Source organism: Notechis scutatus, chromosome 1 (assembly GCF_049901735.1).
Source record: "Notechis scutatus isolate UNSWTSFEM ecotype Mainland chromosome 1, rNotScu1.2, whole genome shotgun sequence".
NCBI classification, from domain to species: Eukaryota; Metazoa; Chordata; class Lepidosauria; order Squamata; family Elapidae; genus Notechis; species Notechis scutatus.
In genome coordinates this window covers 314,891,272-314,917,978 of record NC_142009.1, presented here as the reverse complement: position 1 = coordinate 314,917,978, position 26,707 = coordinate 314,891,272, and the positions used below count along the sequence as shown (strand labels likewise).

General features: G+C 39.2%; 1 protein-coding gene across 1 annotated transcript in view; it reads right to left on the bottom strand.

Moving 5' to 3' along the window:
- Window positions 1-26,707, bottom strand: part of RTN1 (reticulon 1) — a 129,694-nt gene that overhangs the window by 55,525 nt on the left and 47,462 nt on the right. The window contains exons 2-3 of the mRNA XM_026670065.2: window positions 3,804-4,493; window positions 1,474-2,271 (exon numbers count right to left, since the gene is read on the bottom strand). Coding sequence (XP_026525850.2) covers window positions 1,474-2,271; window positions 3,804-4,493 — 1,488 coding nt within the window. The remainder of the gene's footprint in view (window positions 1-1,473; window positions 2,272-3,803; window positions 4,494-26,707) is intronic.

The window sequence follows — 26,707 nt, the reverse complement described above, 5'->3', positions numbered from 1 at the left end:
CCTGCCACGCCCACCAAGCCACGCCCATGGAGCCGGTGGTAAAAACAAAATTGAATCCCACCATTGGCTTGCACCCATTAACATTTAATCTCCCCTCACACTCCTTTTGTGTGAGTACAAGAACAAAAAGAAGTAAAAAACATGTAGTCTTGTCTTGGGTTTAGCAAATACAGTTAAGGGGCATTGGTGGAAAAAAACGTTCTTTTTGCCTTCTTCTCCATTGAAAAAGGTATCAGGATGTACCAAAATCCTGTCGTCCCCCCATTCTGTGTTGTATGAATTGCTTTGTGCTCTGACTTGTTTGAAGTCTCCCATAATGCATGAAACATTTGAATTGTGCAGATTGAATGTGTATTTCTCAGGTAAAAATCCAGTAATTGATATAAGGGTCTACATCAGCAGTCCCCAACCTTTCTGCCTTGGCAGCCTGGTATGAGATGGGGAAGAGGGGAATGTTCTTTGTGAGTGGTAGGTGTGCATGTGCAAAGCTCCATTTGTGTGAGTGGCAGGCACACACCCCTGCTGCTCGCATGAATAGAGCTTCACACGCAAGCCCAAGCGCCTGCCACTCATGCAAGTCAAGTTTTGTGTGCAAGTGCCAATGCTCCCTGCTCACACAAGTGGAGCTTCACACACTCACCCGCCACTTATGCAATCCATTTCCAAATAGGCTGTGGCCAGGTATTGGGCCCAGTGATGGGGTCCCCTTGTCTACATCATTTATGCGTTACCTACATTTCATTGTTGTATTCTTATATGGGTCTGTTCTATGGCCCAGATCTAAATAAGATATAATTCAATCTACCCCTTTTATACAAACACTTGCATGCTTAAAGACTATTTTTACTGGCCCATTAGGGATGCTGATTAAAGATAATCATTCTCTCTCTTTCTCTCTGTAATCAGGTTGTTCATTCTTCTATCACTTCTCTACACTGTATTTTTTTATTCTATCCAATATATTTTAAAATAATTATTAGACTTCTTTAAATACCTAATTTTTAAACAAATACAGGAGTAAGTCTCCTTGAGCTAACTAATGGGGAGAGGGGACAAAATAAGATGTAAATTGAATTCTTAGTTAGTGGAGATAATCATTATGTTGCATATTAAGTTCCCCAATAACATTACCTTTCTGAAAGTGAGTTTCTTGCAAATGTGGTGACTGCAGGTATTTTCACTTGCATAAAACCAAACCATTATTGTGATGTTTCATGCTACCAAAGCCACAATTAATTGAACTTGTGCAATAACTGCATCACAAATAGCCATTTCCAATATTCACCCCCATGCCTTAATAAACTCTTAGCAATATTCCTGACCCCCAGATAAATGATTTGCTTTGAAATCCTATCTATAAGGAGGCAGACCCTTGCTGTTCCTGATTCTTCCAGATCAGCAGTGTTTTCATCATCTATTCTCATAGATAGCCAAATGCCCATATTTTTGGCAAATAAAAATGTACAGCATTACCTTTTTGCTTATTTAAAAATGGCAGTGGTGGTGAAGACCAGGGACTTCTTGTCAATGAATCCTTGGATGGTGATTTCTTTCCAGTAGCAGTCGCTGCCATTTCAACTGATTTCTTCCGAGCTACTTTATCCTTTATTTCTTCACTACTGATGGTAGACGACACGGTATCAGCATGGACTTTAGATGCGGCAAAGGAACACTTCAAGTAGGAGGCTGAGTCTGCTAGATTTTCCCTGTTCATTCTGCTTTCCTTGGAGCCACTTAAATTGTAATCCGAAGCCCTGGTGCCTTCATTCCTAGTGTGATTTTCTTCTTGGATAATGTCCATAATGATTGGCTTCATTAAGGGAGAGTCATGCTCCCGTTTCGGGCTCTCCTCAGAGGCTGATGAAGCATCACATGATTCAATTATGAGCTCACTGTCCAGTTCAGCTTCACGTTCTTCCCTCAGGATGCTATACTGTATTGAAGGCGAGGCTGGGGAAGGTGGAGGACCTCCAGCATGGCTGAAGGTCATGTAGTTGGAATGGAGAACTTCTTCAGCAGCTAGGGGGTCTTCCGATACCAATTCTATTTCAGAATCACCAGATTCAGCACTGCTTGCTTCATTATCCAAGGGAGCACTTCCTGCTGGAAATTCTGTCAACTTGTTTTTCTTATCTTGTTTTTCTGGTACAACAGTTTGTGGTCCTTGGCCTTCAGGATGCTTAAATGGGAAGCCCTTTGCTTCTTTAATGGCATTAATAAGTTCGTCTTCAGAAAGGCTTCCCTTACCTTGAGACTCAGAACCAGATGGTTCTGGAATTTCAAGGAAATTGTTCCAAGTTAGGAAAGAAGAATGCAGTAAAAGAGAAACATAAACATGAGGGGAAGAGAAGGATAAAAATTCTGGTTAGCAAAAATCCAATTTTATCTCTTCAGGAAGCAATCACATAATGTACTTATGCATGTACAGTATCTCCCAACCCTCAAGCTCTAGAGCAAACACAATGGGCTTTCTGTATTATTTCTAGATTGGATTGTTTTTTCATGTCTAGTGCTGATGTTTACTCCTCATAAAGAGGCATGACTTCACTCTTAACAGTTTGCAAATAATAAGCAAGTTTCAAAAAATACATGGTTTGTACAAAATATAAAAGTGGGTGTTTTAATGTGTGAAAACATATTGCTGAAAACAGAGTACGGGTGGCATGACTCATAAAAGCTTTTAAGGTGGGAAAAGGTGGTGTAAAAGGGGACTGTAATTTGTATATGTGATACATAACAAAGCATAACACACCTCTCCTTTTCTTGAGTGTAGGCTTTGCTGCTTAGTATCATATTTCATATAAGTTAATATTTTATATTCCTTGAAATATATATGTCAAGTTTGTGGGCAGTTGCCAATTACTTCCCCTCTCTTGTTTGGTAAATGAGGATGGCTAACTTTTGTAGGAAAAAATTGTCCATGGATCTAAATGTCCATGGATCTAAATGTCCAAAGGAGACAAAACAATTCCACAACCTATCATTAGATGTGCTTAGGATCTTCCCTTGAGACAGATTTTGGTTTTCATTTCACTTCCCCTTTTAATGATTTCTGGAACTTCAGCATCTTTCAAACCAGTGGAGAAAAAGATCTCCACTGCTGTTTAATAAGCCAGAGTTAAAGATGGCTGGCTGTGGATTTTTGGGAATTAAAATCAATAAGTCTTAAAGTTGCTAAAGTTGAACACCTCAACAGTGCTTTTCTACATAACAGTGTCCTTAATTTCAGAGGAAAGGATTTAGATACTAAAAGCACTATCAGTACCACTTATCTTTATTGTACCATGGCAATAAAACTACCCATTGTAGTAGACCTCACAGAATATAATATTGTGTAGTTTAATGGAAGGAAATATTTGTGGGTTTCCAGCCATCCTTTCCCCTACACACCCAGGGCATCTGTAGGAGGAACAAATTGGTGAGTGTTGCTGTGGATTGAGGTTTCTCTATATCATAGGGAGCAATGTATAATTTATGAATTATTTAGGTAATCCCTAGATGTATGTTTTCAATACCCACAATTCTCCAACCAGCATGGCCATCACTAAGAATTTAGGAGTTCCAATTCCATCCACCTGTACTCTTATTAGAAAATTTAATTGCAGATATTAGCTATCCGCTGAGAACTCCACATGACATCAGGAACAGCATCCGGCCAGTAAATGCTCAGTTCCATCCATCTGACTTTATCCCGAATTAAGGGTTGTAAACGGGGTAGGGTTTTTTAGTGTATGTTATCTGCAAACCTTCCTCATCCCCTAAATTATTTTTTTATTGTACTCTGGTATGTAATCATTTTTTACCTGTTCCTGAAGAAGGTGGCGTAATTGAGCCTGGGCTGTCATCTTCTGGCTCAGATACTGTCACTGTAGGAACTGTTTCGTGGCTTGGTTTGAGACCAACTTCTTGTTTTTCAGGAGTTTTCTCCTTTGACACAGGAACCTCCATAGTTTCTATTTCCGTCAGTGTAATCTTGACTTGTGATGTTTCTGAGGGGCTATACTGGTGGTCCAGTAGAGAAGGTGAGCCCTCTTTGGACACATGTTTTTCCTCCAGTGATATCCCTTTTGCTCCAAACTTGTCCTCAGCTCCTTTATTAATCAAGCTGAGAGGGATCGTGTCTTCCTTGACTGTATCGCAGCTCTCTTGGTATTTAATCTCTTCTGATCTACTGATGTCCATGTACTTGTAGGATTCTGATTTCATCTGTTCCTCTGGATCAGCTAAAATCTTGTTGACATCAGTGGGTTCTGCTGGGGTCATCTCTATTCCTGAATCAGAGCTAAACAGCCCACCTTGGGCATGAATTCCCTCAGTGCTCTCTGAAGGGGTAATATGGTTGTCCTCCATGGAAAGATTGCCAGTGAAATAAGAGGAATCTTGAGGTGCTGTATAGAGTTCATCGGAAAACAGAGAGGTGTAAAGGGAGCCATTGCTTCTGTCTGATGTCTTGGAACTACCATAATCATAGAAGCGAGAGGAAGTCATTCCTCCTAAAAAAAAAAAAAAGATAAAGAAATAAAATTTAATCCAAAGGAAAATTCTATTATATGAAAAAATTCCATATCATCACATGGCGGTAGGTGAGTGAAACACTTTGTCCACAGGCATTTTGTTTGAGAGCTTGGTGTAGTTACAAAGCTATGTTTAAGTATTAGTGAATGAGTGTGAATGTACACACATACAATATTCAGCCAATGTATCTAAGGCACTTCCAGACAAACAGCTTTTCTGCTTTCCAACATCTCTAATTTTATCTTAAAACACATCTGAAACTGATCCAGGGTATTCTGACCATTTTGATCATTAGGATGCAGGGATCCTAGGTTCACAGGCATGTTTGTAAATATAATGCCTGAAAGTAACTATTAGCCAATCAGAATTTTGCAATCAGATATGTAACATCTGCCTGCTCAGAACTTTGCCTAAGTATCATAGGGAAAAAGAAAATAAAATAAATTGCTAGCATTTATTTCAACTCATTTATTCAAACTTTCAAGCCTACTGCTATAGCAAGATTCAAGAGGGCAATGTCTCTTTCAGAAGAGAAAACCCTTGCCCAGAGAAAAATAAGGGATAAGAATAAATGTAAAATATTTGCAACAGTCATTGTATTATTTGATTACTAAGGGTCTCCTCTTATTCCAGTACCAGGAGAGATCCAATTTTCCTTCACAGTGGAACTCTTTTTTGAAGAAGTTACTTAAGTCGACTTGTTGCACTCTACCATCTACTTCTGCACCCACTTTTGAAACTTATTTGGAATTGATGGAAACTTCCAGTCCCTAATCAGTATAATCTTTGCTTGCTTATATAGGTTTCCTTGGGAGTTGCATGCAAACCATGGGAGAAAGGGAATAAAAAGGAGCTCTAATGCTAATCAGCTACTAATAATTACAATAATCAACCCCTAAAACACAATAGATTGAATGCATTACATTGAGAGTAATGTTTGCAAGACATTATCCCAGTAACTCTCATAAAGCTAAAGGTGAAATCTTCATGCATTGCTACATGGTAGTTTTTATGAATAGCTCTTTCTTTCTTCCTATATTCCATAGAATTTTAATTCTTGCAGATAGTGTTTAACAAAATATGAATTCCCTCCTGGATGCAGCATCACTTGCATGAGACAAAGCTTTGCAAAACATTGGGTAACTAGTTCAATATTGTGATGGGTTGAAGATAAAAATATAACAGAAAGAAAGATTACTGTGTACAAAGCATGGCCCACAGTAACAAAGTTCTGATTATTTGAAGTTGGAAACTAACAGCAATACATAATCTTCCCAAGAGACTTTTGACTATTTATGAAAAAGAGTGCTGGGCGGGAGAGGAGAACACACTAGCCTATTTCAACAAGAATGCAAATATTTTAAGCTTCTGGGCTGCAAAATGTTCTGCATCCCTTTGGAGAAATAACAATACAGCAGTTAGATTGGTACTTTATGCTATCTTGAATCAACAGGAGTCTGTAATTCCTTGCAATAAACTTCATACAGATCTGAGAGAAAATTCAAAAGTGGTGCCTTTGCTCTCTGAATGAAATTCATCAGCCTATTCCAAGACAATTAAACAAGAAATGTCACCAATCAGCCCAGATTAGAGGATTTTATTCTGTGAAATGATTCTTTTGAAGAATAATTTGAAGCTGCTCACTGGTCAAAGATGAGGACAATATTATCTGTCAATATTATTTAACGAAGTATGTGTCCATCACTATCTAATCCATACCTGTTCAAGGAAGCATGTTGCTTCTTCATGACCTCTATCGTTTATCTATTTATTAGAGATATATTATTTATAAGAGTAAGCAAATCACTGTATAGGAGCCTTAATTTCACATGATAGGAAAAAGGATCATCCAATGCAGATTAGAGACCTACATAGAAAGAGAGATCCCACATGTTTAAGCTGGCTTTAGAAAAGGTCAAGGAATAAGATACATTGTTGAGATAATTGAGAAACCCAAAGAATATCAAAAAGAACTCACTATGTGCTTCTCTGTTAATAGAAAACCCTTTGATTGTGTTGATCATGTCAGGTTGTGGTATGTGCTTAGAAAAAGGTGAATCCTAATTAGTGCATCTCCTTGTCCTCGTACAAAGCCTATACATAAGTCAGAAAGCCATGGTCTGACAGAACATGGCAAACAGACTGGTTCTAGGTTGGAAAAAGAGTGAAACAAGACTGTAGACTGTCCCCTTATTTCTTCAACCTTTATGTTGAGTATATATTGAGGAAACTTAGATTGGAAGAAGATGAGCATGGTTTCAAACCTGGCGGAGGAAACACCAACCATGTATGCTGATGATACAACAAAAATAGCTGAAAAGGCAAATGATATGTTAGCTCTAGTAATTTTTCTTTTAATTTATTTTTATTTATTTATTTGTATCTTGCCTTTATTATTTTTACAAATAACTCAAGATGGCGAGCAACCAACCCATCTTCCTCCTCCTATTTCCCTCACAACAACCACTGTGTGAGGTGAGCTGGGCTGAAAGAGACTGACATGGTTAAGACAGGACTTACACTTGTAATCTCCCACTTTCCAGCCTGGTGCCTTAATCACTAGACCACACTGGCTCTCAAATCAAGGAGCATAGTGGAAAAAATGGGACAAAGATTAAAAATAAAGATTGCTAAAATAATAACAGGTATAATTACTAGCTTTAGAACTGACAATTAAAGGTGTTGAAGGAGGTGGATAGCTTCCGCCTTTTTCTGACAACTGTCAAAAGTACAAAAGAACAGGAGTCTTAAAATATGACACAGACAAGCACTCAGTAGAGAAGCAATGAAGGTCTTGGAAAAGATACTTAGATAGAGAGATGTGTCTACATCTACAAAGATCAAAATTGTGCAGGCAATGTTTTTTTCCCTGTGACACAAAAAAACTGGAATTTAAGGAAGCAGACTAGAAAGAGTACGGACACTTCTGAATTTTGATGATGGAGCAGGCTCTTAAGAATACTGTTAAAGAGAGAAAGATTAAAATATAATTATACTTATAACTGCTGTGAAGAATATTAGAAGCCCCTTTTTTGTATTTTTTTCCTTTCTGTTTTCTTAAACTCTTTTCTTTCACTTTTGGTCTTCTCTTTTTTTCTCTCTCTTTACTTTATATTACCTAGTTTGGATTAGTTTTTAATCTTTTTTTAAAAGTCTGAATAAAAATCATATTTAAAAAAGAGAGAAATCTTTTGAGAATACAACCAAATGCCAAAACATCCACAAACAAGTATATAATCGAACAAATCAACCCAGAGATCTCAGTCAAAGGCACAAAGGAACAGGCTCAGATTATTAGACTTTGAACACATTATGCATTAAGACTCAGCTCTCTGGAGATGTCTATCTGTATAGTGCTGGGAAGGGTAGAAGGAAAGAGATGAAGAGAAAGGTAAATGGATTCAATTACAATAGTAATGGATACCTTTCCTAATGGAAACCTGAAAAACCAGGTTAAAGACAGAAAATCTATGTGGTCATTAACAATCAACCCTGTCTTAATAGTAATCAGTCAGTCAGTCAGTCAAGGAGTTGTACAAAGTGTTTTCTTCTCTAGTGTTATTCCCATGAAGTTACTTGATCTGATCAGCCTAAAATCCCTCAGTGAAATTCCATGGCTGAAGGTACTTGAACATTGGTCTCTTTGGTAGTTTTATATCTTATCCTCTTTAATCACTAAAATGCATTGGCATAGGTGTAACTGCTCCAAGTCAAGTTTCCACTGACAATACCTAAACTAGAATGTCTTAGTCTCCTCTTCCTGTTGACTCTCTGTCCAGTTGATCTTTCTTTGCAGCTTCTGCCAATCTGCCTTCCACTTCCTCACATCCTTATTCCAACCTCACTATTTTCCACTATTTTTTTAGGTCAAACATTTATATATCATGTAGGGGTTTATAAGTCACCACCAACACCTTGAATCTCCCCCAAAAGCAAACTGGCAACCAGTATAGCTCATGGAGCAGGTACTTCGGGCATACCAAGGCATGCTCCTCACTGCCTGTGTTGCTGCACAGTTGAAGTTTCCAGGTGGTCTTCAAGACTCATATTTATTGCATTAGTCAAGCTATGAGGGCTACTGGGCATGAATGAGTTTCTGGAAGGTCTGCCAATCTAGAAAAGGGATAGACTTAACCATCATTCTGCGCGCGTTTCCGTGGGCTCGGAAGGGGGGGGGGGGGGGGGGGGGGGGGGGTGGGTTGTGCACCCCTTCCCCCTCCTTTTGTGGGCTCTGGGCAATTTAAATGAGTAAGGTTGAACTAGAGGGGGGGGGGGGGGGGGGGGGGGAAATGGATAGAGGTGGGTGTTTTTTTTTTTTTTTTTTTTAAAAATAAAAATAAATAAAAAAAAAAAAAAAGAAAAAAAAAAAAATTTTTTTTTCAAAAAGTCCACACACATCAAACAAAAACACACAACAAAAACCGGAACTAAATCCTGCTCTTACCAAAATTCTTAGAATCTTTTTTATGTAAAAATATTTGTCGCTCTATTGAAGTAGGCAGTGAGAAGGCAGTTATTACCGCGGGGGGGGGGGGGGGGGGGGGGGGGGGGGGGGGGGGGGGGGGGGGGGGGGGGGGGGGGGGGGGGGGGGGGGGGGGGGGGGGGGGGGGGGGGGGGGGGGGGGGGGTTGGGGGGTTTGGAGCATTTTGTGAAATGCTATGTTGAAAGTTAAGTTATTGTAACCAAATATGTGGAACATGTAAAGCCTTCTCCAGCAACACTGAAACAAAATAGAAGCTGAATAGATTTATCTTTTATTATCTGTTTGTTTTGCTGTCTTCACTGAATGGCTGGTATTCTTATTTGTTCTTTTTCCCTAATTTTGAACATACCCAATGAAATTATTAATTCCTCTGCCAACAACTGCTTATTCTGAGCTTTAGCTTTCCTAATGCCCCCCCAGAGTTCCATGCTACCTGTATATATATTATATTTTGGGTGCTCTAGAAACTGCTCTAGACAGGCTTTGAGTCTGATCCAGCAAAGCTGTTATGATTCCTTTTCTGTTATCTCTCAACTTCTTGAAACTGAAGTCAGGTATCTCTCCCCCCCTCTCCTTATGAATCTGTAAAGTGTTGTGCATTTATGACTCTGTGTCAGTAGCATTTTAGTACAAAAAATATCCCATCAGCTGTAATAGCAGCAGCACTACCAGCAACAACCTGGCATCCTGACACAGCAGGAGTACCTCATCCTGCTAGTGCCTATGCACAGATGATGTTACCTTATTTTGGGTAATTAAACATTTGCAAGAAAACAACCTAGCTGAGAGAGCACCAAAGATCTCACATTTCAAACCTGAACTACATATATTCTCCTTTATTAGTGCCTCATCTGTTCTGAGTATGACCTAAAATTAATTCCATCCTCAAGAGTTCATAACCAAAAGTATTGTTACTAGTTACAGCTGCTATACCTTATCTCAGAATGCTTGAGCAATTAAAATAACTTCACTCTACTTCCAAGTTAAAGAGAAAAAAATGTGTGAAATGATCACGTTACTATATTCCAGTAGATGGTGCTCTTAGTATTGGTTCTTGGCTTGAAGGAAAAGCAATATGATGCATACTTTCTCTGCACCTAACTGAATGCTAAGTGAAATCTTGTAGCCAATTACAATTAAGGAGCCACAATGACATTTTAACTATCTAATGAAATATGTAAATGGAGTAGTTATCACAGCTGGATCTTGATCTGAACTGAAGATTTTGAAGAACAGAATGGAGTGTATGAGATATAAATGGGCAAAAACTGCTGCCCTTACCGACCATTTCCAAAGATTTATTTTGAATGTTAATTTTATTTTGTATATATTTGTATCCAGCCTTTATTATTTAAACAAAATCTCAAGGCAGTGAACATATCCAATTCACCCTCCTCCTCCTATTTTCCCTACAGCAACATCCCTGTGAAATCGGTTGGGCTGAGAGAATGTAATAGGTCCAAAGTCACCCAGCTGGCTTTCATGGCTGAGGCAAGATTAGGTCATTTAGGGCAGGGGTCCCCAACCGGTCCGTGGAACAAGTCCTACCGGGCCGCTGATTTGCTGGGCACCGCCATCTTGTTTTAATGAAAAAGTGCTTCCGGTGAGCTTTTCCGGGTAGAAAGTTAACCGGAAGCACTTTTATCAAAAAAGATGGCGGCGCCTAGCGCTTCCGGTGAGCTTTTCCGGCAGAAAGCCATTTCTACCCGGAAAAGCTCACCAGAAGCGCTTACGCTGCATCTGTTTGATGAAAAGTGCTTCGGTGAGCTCACCGGAAGCACTTTTTCATCAAAACAAGATGGCGGCGCCCAGCTGATGTCGGTACCGGGCCACGCCATAAAAAAGGTTGGGGATACTGGGCCGCGGCATAAAAAAGGTTGGGGATCACTGATTTAGGGTACAATCAGATTTCATATGGGAATTGGTAGATCAAGAATCTGCTGATACTCCACAGAATTCAAAACAGATTGAAATACTGCAAACGATAATACATAAATCTCTATGAATGGCATAAATACAAATAATACCCCAGATTAAAAATCAATATTAAAGCAATCCTGTCAGCATTACCACCTGTACTATGTCCCCTACAACTCAGGACGGTCTTAATTGAAAAGATGCCATAAAGATGCCTTCTTATCAGAAGAAAAGATGTTGCAAAACATAGAAATGGTCTCAGTCCCTTTTTATCAGTTCCCTGACCTCTTTACTTCATATACTGAACAAGAGGATACCCTTAGCATCCTATCCCTGAAAAGGGGATAATGGAAAAGTATCACTTTCCTCCACAACTTTTTTCACAGCTAAAATTGCACAAAGCAACTTTTTTGTGCTGCAGGGAAAAAAAATACATATGAAGCATTCCTCCTGTTCTGAAATCTCAGAGGATTAGAATATCCAACTTGTTCTTCAAAATAACTTTGGGAAGTTATATTTGCTTTTATTTTATGTTACATATTCTCAGTTTGTAACATCTTGGTTTTCAGTGGAGAAAAATGTCTCAAAACAGATTATAATAAAATGAAGGCACTCTATTCAGAGCTATAAAACAGTAGCCACACAGCTTTAAGTGGTATAGCAACAAATGCATCAGCATAAAACAGAATTTTAAAATCTGCAGGTTTTATTTGTCTGCGCATATTTTATCTGCCTGATGCTAAAAATATCATGCTCGGTGCCTTTAGCTCCTCTTTCAAGTACTCACCAGCCTTCAGTGCAGCTTGGGAGAAGAGACAGTAATGATTATAAGACATCTACTTTATTGATGGGGAAATCCCACATGTCTCCACAAACACAAAAAAGAGGACAAAAATCCACCCGGCTCTCTGGGTGATATTAGTGTACTGGCCACAAGTTGGAGATGGGGAAAAAACAACAACTGCAAATGCAGCTTCTGGCTCCAAAAACATTGCCTGTTCTTGATTTTCATTTTTCATATCCTAGAATCCTCATATTCCCCTTTTATGAACCAAGATGCCAAATAGATTCTAGTCAGCAAATAGCACAGTTGTATTCGAAAGTGAAGGAAGCTTTGATAGCCTCCTTTAATGTGGGAGCTACCCCCATCCAGAAAAAAAACAATCTACAAATAATTCTAGATTATTGGTCAAGGTGGTGTATTTGACTTCCTTCCACTTTTGTGATCTCCCATCAATTTAAAATACACAACATTCCCAGTGAGCCTTAAAGTGATAATGGTCTTAAAAACTTATTAAAAGCCACAATCATCAGGTCTCAGATGTCCTCCAGGAAAGCTTCTTTTTCAGCTATTTCCAGAAGGCACCTGAAGTAGGAGAAAGCCTAGTTTTTAGCCAGAGGCTTTTTAACAAAGCCAAAGCTGCCATTCAGAAGCAAAATAATACATTTTAACGTGACAGTTCCTTGGCCCTGAGAAGGTAAAGACTTGCTGGGAGTCTATAGGAAATGATTTTGATTATAGTAGTAAATCAAATGCAAACTAAAGTTAAAGAAAGAAGCACTCAAGCACTTTTACTCAGACTTGAGGCACAACTGACCAGGGACAATTTTTTTTTAATTTATCAAATTTAAATGGCTTCCTGTCTCACAAGAAGTGATTGTGGGAGACATACAAAAGCCAAATAAAGCAGTAACATAAAAGCAATAATTATAAAAATATAAACTATATTAAAAATGAAATGTATCCTATTTTGCACACATTATGTGAAGTCTTTGTTCTCTGCAGAAGCTCTGATGCTGGGGAAGTTGGAAGGAAAGAGAAAAAAAAGATGACCATCAACAAGGTAAATTGATTCAATTTATAGTAGCCACGAGTACACCATTAGAAAACATGGATAAACTAAATTAGGGAATCTATTTTATGGTTACTAAGAGTTGAAACTGATTTGGTGCTCCTTAATCTATACACCCCTCCTGTATATAATGACCAACTTCCCCACATATCAACAGATTGCCTATGTCAACTGAAACCAATTCCATCTTCCAATAAATATATTTTCCATGAGCACATATGTATATAGAATATATGCATGTCTGTATGAGTGGGTGTGGATCAAACAGTCCATATGTGCTGGCATCTCCATGTATGCAATTGTACTATTGCACACCATTATATTATAGCATTTGGAATCCATGTTCTAAAAATAAAGAGTAGGATGGAAAAAAGCTGATAAGTAACTATTGTTTAAATTTCCTATAAAATAAGGCCTATTTACAAAATTAGGCTCATACGTTAAAAAAAAAACAATTCTTACACACAGAAATACCCAAAGCAACCTCTCTTCAACCTTCTAGCAGCAACAGCAAGGAAGAAGGCAGGAGAGCAGGAGAGAATTATCCACACGAGAAGGGAAAGAACAAGAAATGGAGAAACAACACCAGACAGAGAGGTAAATCAAGAGGCAAGGAAGTTTCTCAGTTAATTTTCAGATACTTTCTGCCTACCTGTTTCGGTCCTGTCTACAACAGTTAAACAAAGTCACATATTCTCCTCTTTTTTCCTCTTCTCCTCCCGCCCCCTCCCCAATTAAGAACCGAATATACATTTGGCTGTATCAAGCTGCAAACATTTATTGAGAAATAACCATCATCAACTGTTTCTTAATTTGCTGGTCTTCCAAAGCTTCCACATCTTTCGCTTTTCATATAACTTTGTAAAAAAAAAAAAAAAGCTACATAATTTAACGAGGTTTAAAATAAACATCGCTACATTCCATGAGCTTTGAGATCCATTTTGACTCCTAATTCTCTGCTCTACTTACAGTAATGCCATACTGTCCCAGGAAGCTTTTCTGTATATCGGCTGTCCAAAACTGCAGTAACGAATTCTCCAGCAGCTAAAAATGATTCATCTCAATTACCGAAGTAAACTTTCCAGATGGCCAAGATAAACACGACATCCCAAGTACAATTGAAGGTGGATTTCCCATGCTCAGTGAAGAGGTCAAAATGGCATGGACTAAGTACCTTAAAAGCTTGAGGTGGGAGAGGGGGAAAAAAGTTGACTGCATCAAAAGAACAATGTTTTTTTTTGCAAAAGAATAACTCTGCAGGAGATGGAACAGCACCTAATATGCTTCCCAAATCCTAGCAAATCTTACTGTGCCTTCTTCAGGAAATGCTACTCTCAGCTCTTTAATTCTTATTTCCAATCCTAGAAGCACAAACAAGCACAGCATTTGAAAGGTTTTGCAAATAAAGCTCTTTCGCAGCTAACAAGAAAGTCACAGCTGTTGCATAACACAACCACTGAAAAGCATTATGGCTTGTTGGTGTTTTTTAAATTACAGTCACAATTCCCATGAGCTTTATGCAGACTTAGAAAAAAATATTATCACAATGATAGTGAAGAAGGATTACCAGATAAATATGACTCAAAATATCTGTCAAACAGACATGGGGAGAAGCTGAAGAAGTGGGAGTGACTTAGCAATTCTGAAAAATGGAATAATTGTAAGCTACTTGTCATCTCAGCAGCAGGGGCTCTGCATGTCCCAAGGACATTCCATCTCACTAGACGTTCTTTCATAGAAAACAGTCTGAAAAACTGTTCACTATTTTTCTTTTATTTGCAAGCAATGATGAAAGTAATTTTTTTGCCAGTATTGCCAGAAAAATCCACCAAATCTAGTGATTTGGTTAGAGTTTGTTAACCTGTGGTTGTCTACCTACGTAAGAAAGTGGTTTACAGCTTTTCTCTTGATGAAAATAAATAAAAGATGAATCTATGAAACATAAAACAACCATTGTTCTATCCTTCTAGGTCATCCTGGATATTATAGTTATCTTAGGACTAGAAAATTCTAAGGGGAAACATTCAGTGTCTTCATCAAATTCTAGGTTCAATTATAATTGCTTTGGGAAAGCTATGCCAGGTAAACTAGAATAAAGCTAACTGAAGAATGAGGTGCAGACAAAATCAGTTTCCATGGTTTTCTTTTAAAAAAAAATCTTACTAATTTGTTTGTATACAGCTCTTCCCTGAAAGCTAGAATCAACATTCAGGATTTTCACACCAATTGGCTGGGATCAGAAATGTTACTATCAGAAGCACTGAGCAAGGTCTAAATCAAACTCTGGCGAGAGTGAAATCAATGATTACCAAGCTAGAGAGAAGGCTAATATGTTTATAATTCATTTGGCCCAGAAGGCCACCAGGATAATGGCCATTTGATTGGAACAGTGCCCTTGTAAGAAAACGATCACTACAAGCTGACTGGCAATAGGGAGAAGAGTCAGTCAGGAATCCGTGGCCCAGTAAACCAAATTGTTTATGTTCACTGGCCATATCTCAGAGGTAGTACACCTGACATGCCAACTCAGAAGGAAGAGATAAATAATAAGTTCACCCAGCAGAGAAGAGAGAGAGTAAAAAATATGGATGTCAAGTGAGGGAAACAAACATTTTCCAATAAATTTAAATGTGTCTATGACTCACTGATTTCACTGTGAACTAATCCCTTGAGGATCAGCAGTTGGGAGCCTAAAACACTAAGTAGTATTGGTATGATCTGATTAGTTACTAATCAGAGGCAAAGGTGTTAGATGGAGCTAGAGTTTTGAAGTTAACAAGAGAATCTGGCCCATTGACTCTTGCCTACAAAAATGGTTCTTGTAAAAGTGGAAAGTCAACATGCAATAATATAAACCAGTGTTTTTCAACCTCAGCATCTTTAAGATGTGCGGACTTCTCCCAGAATTCCCCAGCCAGAATGCTGACTGGGGAATCTTGGGAGTTGAAGTCCTTGCAATTTAAAGCTGCTAAGATTGAGAAACACTTCCATAAATTAAAGCCAAGTGCTGCTTAATGCCTGCTTGTCACTAGCTTTCTACACACTGGCTAGGTCATTATTTCATAGAACATTTCTTGAAACTTCTATATTTCCCAGGGATAAAAATGCCCTTTAAATGTTCTTCAGAGAACTCTGCATAGAATATGTGTGCATGAGTGGCTTCTGCTTGACTGGGCCAGCATTTAAATTAAGGGTAAGTGAGCAAGGAACTTGAAGCTCCAATAGAAGAAGATGCTTGAATGCGAGCAACACTCCAGTATCATACATGTTATCATGAGCAGGGAATAAGTTTAATAGCTAATGAAGATGGGATTCTAATTTATTTACTACCGGTTCTGTGGGTGTGGCTTGGTGGACGTGGCAGGGGGAGGATACTGCAAAATTTCCATCCCCTCCCCACTCCTGGGAGAAGGTTACTACTGGTTTTCCTAAATCCATGGTGACGAACCTATGGCACGCATGCCGGAAGTGGCATGCAGAGCCATTACTGCTGGCACGCGAGCCCTCAGCCAGAAAAGGTCTACTGCGCATGTGCACGCACTGCCCGCCTGACAGCTGATTGTCGGGTATCTGGCGTGCATGTATGAGGGCACAGCGGCTCACAGGAGACACACACGCATGTGCAGGGGGCATGGGGGGGGCATTGCCTTCTGGGTCATGGCACGTGAGCGCATAAGCACGTGCACAATTATCAGCATGGGAACCCAAAAAGGTTAGCCACCACTATCCTAACAACTCAAAATTTCTGCTACCAGTTCTCCAGAACTGGTCAGAACCTGCTGAATACCACCTCTGGAATTGTGGCCAGACAACATCTGGAAAGTCACAATTAAAATAAAATAAAATTTATATTGCTGCCTACTCACTCATGGTGACTCAAGACAGCTTACAGGAAATAAAAACACAATACAAAAGAAATAAAAATCATAAAAAAATAAAAATAATAACCCCCACCCCCATTCAGGCAACAGCACACACTCTTGCCACCCATTTAATAGGATCCATCCTGCTCTGGGTTCCCCAGGTTCAGGTCCAAAAGATGTCAGTGTGGGGGCCAGTCTACTTTCTGGAAGGATGATGTTTCAGAGGGATGGAGCCACCATGGAGAAAGCCTTTCTTCTGAGACCCGCCAGATGTATCTCATTAGGGGACAGGACATGCAACATTCCTTGCCTTCCTGCTCTAGTGGGTCAGATGGATGTGACCAGGAAGAAATAGCTCCTTAGATAACCTGGTCCCAAACCATGAAGGGCTTTAAAGATGGCAACCAGCACCTTGAAATGCACCCGGAAGCAAATTGGCAACCAATGAAGCTCCTGCAGGAGAGGTGACACATGTGCACACCAAGGTCTGCACAAAACCATGCAGGCTGCTGCATTTTACACCAACTGGAGCTACCGGATGCTTTTCAAGGGCAGCCCCATGTAGAGGATCTTGCAATAGTTAAGAGCCACTTTGTCAGAAGCCTCAGCAGGGCTACATAGCAAAGATAACATATTACAAAAACAAAACAGAAACCAGAAAACATCAACATCTGAGAAACTCTGGATCATCCTTCCTCAACTTGCTGCTATGTTAGCCAGGGAATTATGGAGTCAGCTAAATAGAGCTAAGGGCATCAGACTATAAGAAGATCCACAAGATCTTCCGGATCTTGTGAGGGAATTGATAAGACTTTTAGAAAGGAAGGAAGCATTTACATGCAGTTGGAGAACACGGGGAATTACTATTCTATTGGTGCTGGAGAAGAATAGGAAGATGTCATCTTTTTCTCTACTAATAAAGGAGGAACAGAGAAGATTGACAGGCAGAATTCCATGCAGCACATTACGAATGACTTCACTATCTATAAGAGATGATAGCCTCATGGATGATATACCATCTGTCAGTCTTTTCTGGCACTGGATGAATACATGAAAGTAGCTATAGCTGCTGCCATTCTCTCACCCATGTCCCCAATCCTTCCCACATGAAAGGATGGGTCATCACCAGGTTCAAAAAGAGATAATCAGAAGGCTGAGGATCTAACAGCATATATCCCCAGGGTTCATGTAAGCAGGGCAAAACAATCAGCTAGAAATCACTAATTTTAGGAAGGGAGAGAAATGAAAAATGAAACCATTAAGAAAGAAGTGGAGTAGGAAAGCAATTTGGAAGTCCATATAGAAAGACACAAGATGTGTCTGAAGGAGCCTCAAGGGGAAAGAGTTGTATGGCTAAAGGAGGTGCTGAGTTTCCCACATTAATTTAAATACTAGCCAGCTAAATTGCTGCAGAATTTCATTTTTTGAGGACTTTGGGTTCATGTATACATAGAAAACCAATATTGAGCTATAGAAACCAAAGTCCTCAAAAATGAAATTCTGCAGCAATTTAGCTGGTGTTTAGTATAAGAGAATGAAATGGCAGAATACACTGTGCCATTGCAAGTAAGAGTATTCTTATTTTTCTACTTTACCAATCAATTTATAAATGCCTTCAGGACTTGCAGACATCATAAAGTATGTTGCATTGGGTACGTCATTGGCCTCTTTAAGACATTGTGAGTATGTAACAGGACACCACTGAGAATGTCTTTACATGCCCTATATGTGGGTGCCAACTCTACCCTTGGGGTGCATGAGATGCTGTTCTACCTGATGCTTTAAAATATCATTTTACTGAATATCAATGATGGTGAAGCTAGCATAGTGGAAAAGTACCCCTGTCTCTAGCACTCGATTTACAACACTATCTGTTAACCCCACAAAGGTTGCAACAGAGCATCCTAATTGTTAATTAGTCTTCAATAAATGGGTATTTTATAACAGTTAATGGCAGTCTCACCAGGAATAGGAAAATCTCCCATATCAGGTATTTGATGAATGCACCCAATAAACATCTCTCAAATTTCAAAATGTGCCCCTGCCCAAAATTCTAATCTGTTTCAGCATTTTTCTCTTACTTAAAGGGGAAAATATATATAAGTAATACGCATAAGAGGAGGAATAGGGTTAGCATGTCTGGGCTGCCTGAAGATGAATTTTACACCAACTGGTGGCTAATAAAGATAATGGCTAAAATTTGCATTAGAAAAAGAAGAAATAATTTTTCTGAGTGCAAAACAAACTCTGTGGAAGAGCATCAGGCACAAAACTGATTTGCAACACAGAAACCAAGTGGCGCACAACAAGATGTGAGAAGACAATTAAAACTTGAACCAGTTGGCAACCGATTCTGGCCTAAGTACTAAATTCCCCATGGCCTCTTGGGATTCCTATTTTCATCTTGTCAGCACTACACTGCATCAGAGTTATCTAATCAACTGTAAAGTTAAAATATAGGCCAGCAGAGAAATTCTCTTGCATTTTTTATCCTATTGGGATTCCTTGTTCATTTTTGATGAATGATAATTTACTTTAGAAAAATATTCAGAGAAGAAAGTTTCCGTGAACCATTCAAGGAGGGTGCATTTTTGTGTTTGCTTATAAAATGGCCAAAATACAGGTGAAACTCGAAAAATTAGAATATCGTGCAAAAGTTCATTTATTTCAGTAATGCAACTTAAAAGGTGAAACTGATATATGAGATAGACTCATTACATGCAAAGCGAGATAGTTCAAGACATGATGTGTCATAATTGAGATGATTATGGCTTACAGCTCATGAAAAAATCCACAATCTCAGAAAATTAGAATATTGTGAAAAGGTGCAATATTCTAGGCTCAAAGTGTCCCACTCTAATCAGCTAATTAAGCCATAACACCTGCAAAGGTTCCTGAGCCTTTAAATGGTCTCTCAGTCTGGTTCAGTAGGAATCACAATCATGGGAAAGACCGCTGACCTGACAGTTGTGCAGAAAACCATCATTGACACCCTCCATAAGGAGGGAAAGCCTCAAAAGGTAATTGCAAACGAAGTTGGATGTTCCCAAAGTGCTGTATCAAAGCACATTAACAGAAAGTTATGTGGAAGGGAAAAGTGTTGAAGAAAGACATGCACAAGCAGCAGGGATGACCGCAGCCAGGAAAAAGCCATTCAAAAGTGTTGGGGACTTTCACAAGGAGTGGACTGAGGCTGGAGTCAGTGCATCAAGAGCCACCACACACAGACGGATCCTGGACATGGGCTTCAAATGTCCTATTCCTCTTATCAAGCTGCTCCTGAACAACAAACAACGTCAGAAGCGTCTTACCTGGGCTAAAGAAAAACAGAACTGGCCTGTTGCTCAGTGGTCCAAAGTCCTCTTTTCTGATGAGAGCAACTTTTGCATCTCATTTGGAAACCAAGGACCCAGAGTCTGGAGGAAGAATGGAGAGGCACACACAACAAGATGCCTGAAGTCCAGTGTGAAGTTTCCACAGTCTGTGTTGATTTGGGAAGCCATGTCATCTGCTGGTGTTGGTCCACTGTGCTTTATTAAGTCCAGGGTCAACACAGCCATCTACCAGGAGATTTTGGAGCACTTCATGCTTCCTTCCGCAGATGAGCTTTATGGGATGCCAACTTCATTTTCCAGCAGGACTTGGCACCTGCCCACACTGCCAAAAGCACCAAAACCTGGTTCAATGACTGTGGGATTACTGTGCTTGATTGGCCAGCAAACTCACCTGACCTGAATCCCATGGAGAATCTATGGGGCATTGCCAAGAGAAAGATGAGAGACATGAGACTGAACAATGCAGAAGAGCTGAAGGCCGCTATTGAAGCATCCTGGTCTTCCATAACACCTCAGCAGTGCCACAGGCTGATAGCTTCCATGCCACGCCGCGTTGAGGCAGTAATTGCTGCAAAAGGGGCCCAAACCAAGTACTGAGTACATATGCATGCTTATACTTTTTCAGAGGTCCGATATTGTTCTATGTACAATCCTTGTTTTATTGATTGCATGCAATATTCTAATTTTCTGAGATTGTGGATTTGGGGTTTTCATGAGCTGTAAGCCATAATCATCACAATCACAGCTTGAACTATCTTGCTTTGCATGTAATGAGTCTATCTCATATATTATTTTCACCTTTTAAGTTGCATTACTGAAATAAATGAACTTTTGCACAATATTCTAATTTTTTGAGTTTCACCTGTAGGTATATAAATGTCCTGGTTTTTATTCCTAGAAAATTCCATTTCTTCAGTTGTTTATAGCTTTCAAGCTTTAATTAAATACAAGGAAGGAAACAACATGGAAAACCTCCCTTTATTGGGCTTTTTCAATAGTGAAGCTGCTGTCACTTTTAAGACAGCCTATCGTTCAGAAAATACTGTTTCTTCTTGCCTTGGAAATATTCACAGAAATCACCCACTCAAATTTTGAAAGATCACTTGTGTCCAACCTCACTTAAATGCAACCTACCAGCTGGCCACTAATATCATTCCAGAAGAAGCTCGCAATTCACAACTGATTTTTCAAAAAATGAATTGGGTACAGCAGTAATACTATCAGGCCACATATCACCCGTCAGGAAAATTAGCCTATTGGTATTAACTACACTTTTTCCATTGTCTCTTTAAGGGGTAAAAAAAACACATTAGGATTTCTTTTAGTTGAGAAATATGCAAGTTTAGAGAGTGCCTAATTGTTTATAGTTCTTGTCCACTTACCACATTTCCCTTAGTTACCATTCAAAGTTACAATGGCACCCCGCAAAAATTGACTTATGATTGGTTCTCACACTTATAACCGTTGCAGCATTCCCAGGATCATGTGATCAAAATTAAGGTGCTTGGCAACACCTTCCCAGCTGTTTTCCAACAAGCAAAGCCAATGGGGGGGCTGGATTCCCTTAATGACCACATGATTCATTGAACTAGCGCAGTGATTTGCTTTACAACCGCGGCAAAAAATATATTGTAAAATTAGGCATGACTCACTTAACAATTCCATTGCTTAGCAATGGAAATTTTGGTCCAGCTTCTGGTTGTAAGTTAAGGACTACCTATAAGAGCAACCAAGATGATTAGGGGACTGGAGACTAAGGCATATGAAGAACGGTTACAGGATCTGGGCTTGGCTAGTCTAGTGAAGAGAAGGACCAGGGGAGACATGATAGCAGTCTTCCAATATTTGAGGGGCTGCCACAGAGAGGAAGGGGTCAAGCTATTTTCTAAAGTGCCTGTAGGCCAGACAAGGAATAATGGATGGAAACTGAACAAGGAGAGATTTAACCTGGAAACAAGGAGAAACTTTCTGACAGTGAGAACAATCAACCAATGGAACAGCTTGCCCTCGGAAGTTGTGGGAGCGCCATCACTTGTGACTTTCAAGAAGAGATTGGACTGCCATTTGTCAGAAATGGTGTAGGGTCTCCCGCTTGGGCGGGGGGTTGGACTAGATGACCTACAAGGTCCCTTCCAACTCTGATTATCTATCTGTATAATGCATTTTGAGAAATTTGGTTAGATGACAGGAGTTATGTACTTTATGTACTTCTAGATATGTAGTTTTAATAGATCTTTTGGAAAGTGCCAATATGCCTCCAGCACAGTGATGGGATTACTACCGGTTCTGTGGGTGTGGCTTGGTGGGCGTGGCTTGGCTTGGTGGGCATGGCTTGGCTTGGTGGGTGTGGCAGAGGAAGGAAACTTTAAAAATCCCCATTCTCTCCCCACCCCACTAACCTGCTTTCCAGCTCTGTTCTCCTGTGCAGGGCAACAAAAGAAGACCCAGCCAATCAGCTGGGATTCAGGAGGTGGAAAATAGATGGGGGTGGGGCCAGTCAGAGATGGGATTGGCCAGTTCTCCAAACTACTCAAAATTTCCACGGCTGGTTCTCCAGAACTGGTCAGAACCTGCTGAATACCACCTCTGGTGGCAGGGGAAGGATACTGTAAAATCTCCAGTCAGAGGTGGTATTTGCCGATTATCCAAACTACTCAAAATTTCTGCTACCTGCTGAATGCCACCTCTGCTCCAGCACTTGTATATTGTTTATATTGCAAAGATATTGTATGATTTTCTTCTCGGTTGGAGTTCATTCTCCTTTCCTATAAGTGACATAAACAGGATAATTAGTGTAAAATTAGCAGATGCCAGTGGAACCTCTCATGAAATGCTGCTTGTCAGGATGAAACTTAATACTTTTCCAGGATCCTTCATTCGATGCTCCTTTTCCCATTTTTTGTACAGGGCGGGGGTGGGGGGGGGTGTTCCCTGTCATCAAACATGTACAATCCTTCTTGGATTATTTTTATTGTCTTCTTTCATGATTTCTTTCCCAAAATACTCGCTGAATTTCTACAAACACTACCTGCAAACATTTAATTCCTGAGTGGTTTCTGTACGTCAGAGTTCCCCAACCTTTCTGGTTTTGTGGAGCAGCCAGTAGAGGGGTGTAGGAAGTTAGCACCCACATCTCTCCTAGAAAAATGAAATATCCCAGGAAATATTAAAAAGGCAGATTATTTCCTCTAAAAAGAGTAGAAACTCAGAAGCAGAAACTCACCTCAGAAGTAGAAGGTCACCCCCACCTTTGTTAATGGGTGGGACCATTAAGGCCTGGGCCAGAATACTTTACATAACAAAGATCTCCAGGTAAAGCTATAGCAATTGCCAAAAACCCTTTTCAGTGCATCATCATCCAGCAAGGCTCAACCACACCTGGAACTCAGGACAGCCTACAGAGTTGCCCCTGCATGGCCTCATGGGAGTCTGATAACCAATCAGAATACAAGCTCCAATTCAAATCCCAACAAAGGTTATAAAACCCAGGCACTCTCAGCACCTCAGCCCTTTTTTGATCCTTTCCTTCACCTTGGACATGTGATCATCCTTCTTTGGAGCTTCAAGCCATGTGGTCCTGCTGTCCACCATTAAACCCCCTTCCAAATAGCCTCCATGTTTCCAGTGTCTTTTTCCCCACTTGGAACTGAACCCAGATGGATTTTTGTTCCAACAGGGAGAAGGGATGGTTTTGCGTGAACGGCAGGCAAACGTGCACACGCACACTCAGCTCCATTTGGGTGAGCGGTGGGCATGCACGCAACCGCGCTAACCTACGGCTCGCACAAGTGGGGATGGGCACGCAGGGACGCTCTCCCACCACTCCACAGCCCGGTTCCAAAAGGGCTCAAGGCCTGGCAGTGGGCTAGAGCCTGGGTGTTGGGGACCGCTGCCGTAGGTGGAAAAAAAATTCAAGAGAATACAAAATGAATACAAGGAGAGAGGGTGTGGCAGCTGCTTGGAACAAATGGGAAAGAATTATATTGCAAAGTGACATAGAAATGAGAGGTGTTACAGTTATCAGAAGCATGAAAAAAGATGCTTGGAGGAATCATAAATTGAAAGGGCCTGGGAAGACAACCACCAAATATATTAATGGGATTAAAATAATAAAGAAAGGATTTAAAGTAAAACTGAAGTGAGAGGATGCTTGAATGAGTATTTTAGAGAGGGACACGGGGTTGAAGAGTGCTATAAAATGTCAATCTCCAACAAAAATGATGAAAAGGAAATCATAATGAATATTAAAATGCAACATCTGCAGATGTGGGTGGCATAATAATTAAAATATGGATGTAATCTGCTTATGGAGCAGCTGTGCAATTTGTTTAATGTATGTGAGGTTTGCAACAATGATTTGCAAGGATAGGAAGAAGATATGCCAGAAATACAGTGAATTGAGCTAGTTAAATTAGATTTTCTTAGATATCCTTTCCTTTTGTTCTGTTGTTATAAGCCTCTCTGAGATTCTTTTTTCACAAGAATTGTCCTTCCTCAGTCAAGCCAGGAATCTCATGTAACTGATCAGTGTTTTTTTTAACCTTGGCAACTTTAAGACGTGTGGACTTCAATTCTCTGAATACCCAAGCCCTCATAGCGGCTGGAGAATTCTGGAATTTTAAGTCCACACATCTTAAAGTTGCCATGGTTGAAAACCACTGCAATAGTTTATCTTCGCCTGTTCTCTCACCAGATGGCAAGGAGATGATGATATACACTGAAGACATGCCAGGAGCTGTCTCATCTACTCTACAACTTCCAAGGGAAGGAGAAATCTGTCTTGTTCAAAACCACCATCAGTGACCTAAAAAACAAAGCCCAGCTCTCTGTGGGGAGAAAAATATAATTTCCTGCCTCTCTAACATGAATTTAGATTCTCTGCATGTGCCTACTACCACCACCACCCCCCCCAAAAAAAAACACCCAGCAAGAGGGGAGAAGAGTTCCATAATGAAATATGAAATGCTGCTTCTTTATATTAAATAATAATATAGAAGATAGATGCTGCATTAGATGACTTTCACCTATAGGTCTGTTTCAATGGCTTTGAGCTAATGTAGTTTAATATTATTATTTGCTTCCCTCTCCCCAACCCTCCCCCCCCCCCTGCTTTTTTTTCTTGGGGCAAAACAATTTCTAGAGAGAAGCAGAATCCTGAAATATAGTTGAAAGATTGGTGTATCAAAACATTGTAATTCTACTAGGATTAAAAATATATAGAAATAGATTTCATGGTATATGTGCGTGGGGGCTTTTAAATAATACTTTGCTACTGCAGATTGAGAATTCTATTTCTTTTACAATATTAGCATTCTGCTGGGGGTTACCCATATTTATATACAGGTGGGAGCAGCTTGAGTAGAATTCAGAAAACATAGCCCTTAGCTATGGAGAACAAATATTCCCCAAGAATTTTTTTCTCTGCCGTGTCTTCGCGATCCCTCCTTCGTCATACAGTATATAGCTGAAGTTGCATATAGAACAGAACAGGATAGGATAGAACAGAATAGAATAGAATAATAGAGTTGGAAGGGACCTTGGAGGTCTTCTAGTCCAACCCCTTGCTCAGGCAGGAAGCCCTATACCATTTCAAGCCAAGATCTTTATAGAATAAAACAATGAAAACTCAATAACTTATGATTTAGACCTTTTTTTTTTAAAGCAAATTTTATTAATTTCAAAGACAAACAAATCATCATCAACCATTACATATTTGAACCTTTTTCCATTATAAATTTTACAAGTCAGATAAAACCTTATTTTATACAATACAATTCTATTTTAAGCCATTTCCATATGAGCATAAAAATACCTCTTATCCAATTTATCTTTACTTCTCTTTACTCTTATTCAATTTCGCTATTATTATTTCATCTATTTCTTTCTGACTTGGTTACCATTATTCTCATTCTGTATTTCTACAAGGTTTTATTAATACTCTCAAATACATAAACACACAACAAACAAACATATAAAAAATCTTTTAGGAAAGTAACTTGGCCCCAGGTACCTCTCTTTATATGGGCTTCAATTATATTCATGCTCATCTTACATATCATTACCTATTTTATTTACCATTCTATATCTTCTATATAAACTTCTCCACACATTTCACTCTTCATAATTCTATCTTATTTAATCCATCTTAATTTAAATGATTATATTTGTATCTTTTGCCCATTCTTTATTATCCCTCTATCTCATTCCTTATAATGAAAAAAAAAAGAATTTCTCCTGAAATCACTAATCAGAGTATGATGCCTTTCTATCCTCCCCCTAAATTGATTAGATTAACATTTAAAATAACACCTAATACCCAATCTGATTCTGCTTGGTACATTCTATCTACTAATTTTTTTTTAATAATAATAAAAACGGAGTAATAAATCCAAAATGATTAAATACATAGTTAAATGATAAATCTAAATATTAAATCTTATAACATTCCCATTGCCTTTTCAAAAAACAAATGCTACTATAATAGTTTTATAATAACATCAATACCATAGTCATATTAAACTCTTTAATTAAAACTCAATATTCTAAACATTCCCTTTAATATTTTATTAAATTTTAAAATCAATCATTATTAAACATTTCAACATTTTAATTTCTTATTAACTCTTAAGCCATTCTAATTTTCTATTTCTAATACAGATGTTACAATACCATCTTATGTACCTTGCAAAATCTTTTTAAGAAAATTGTACTTTACCCTTTGTCCCTAAAAAAATTCCTCTT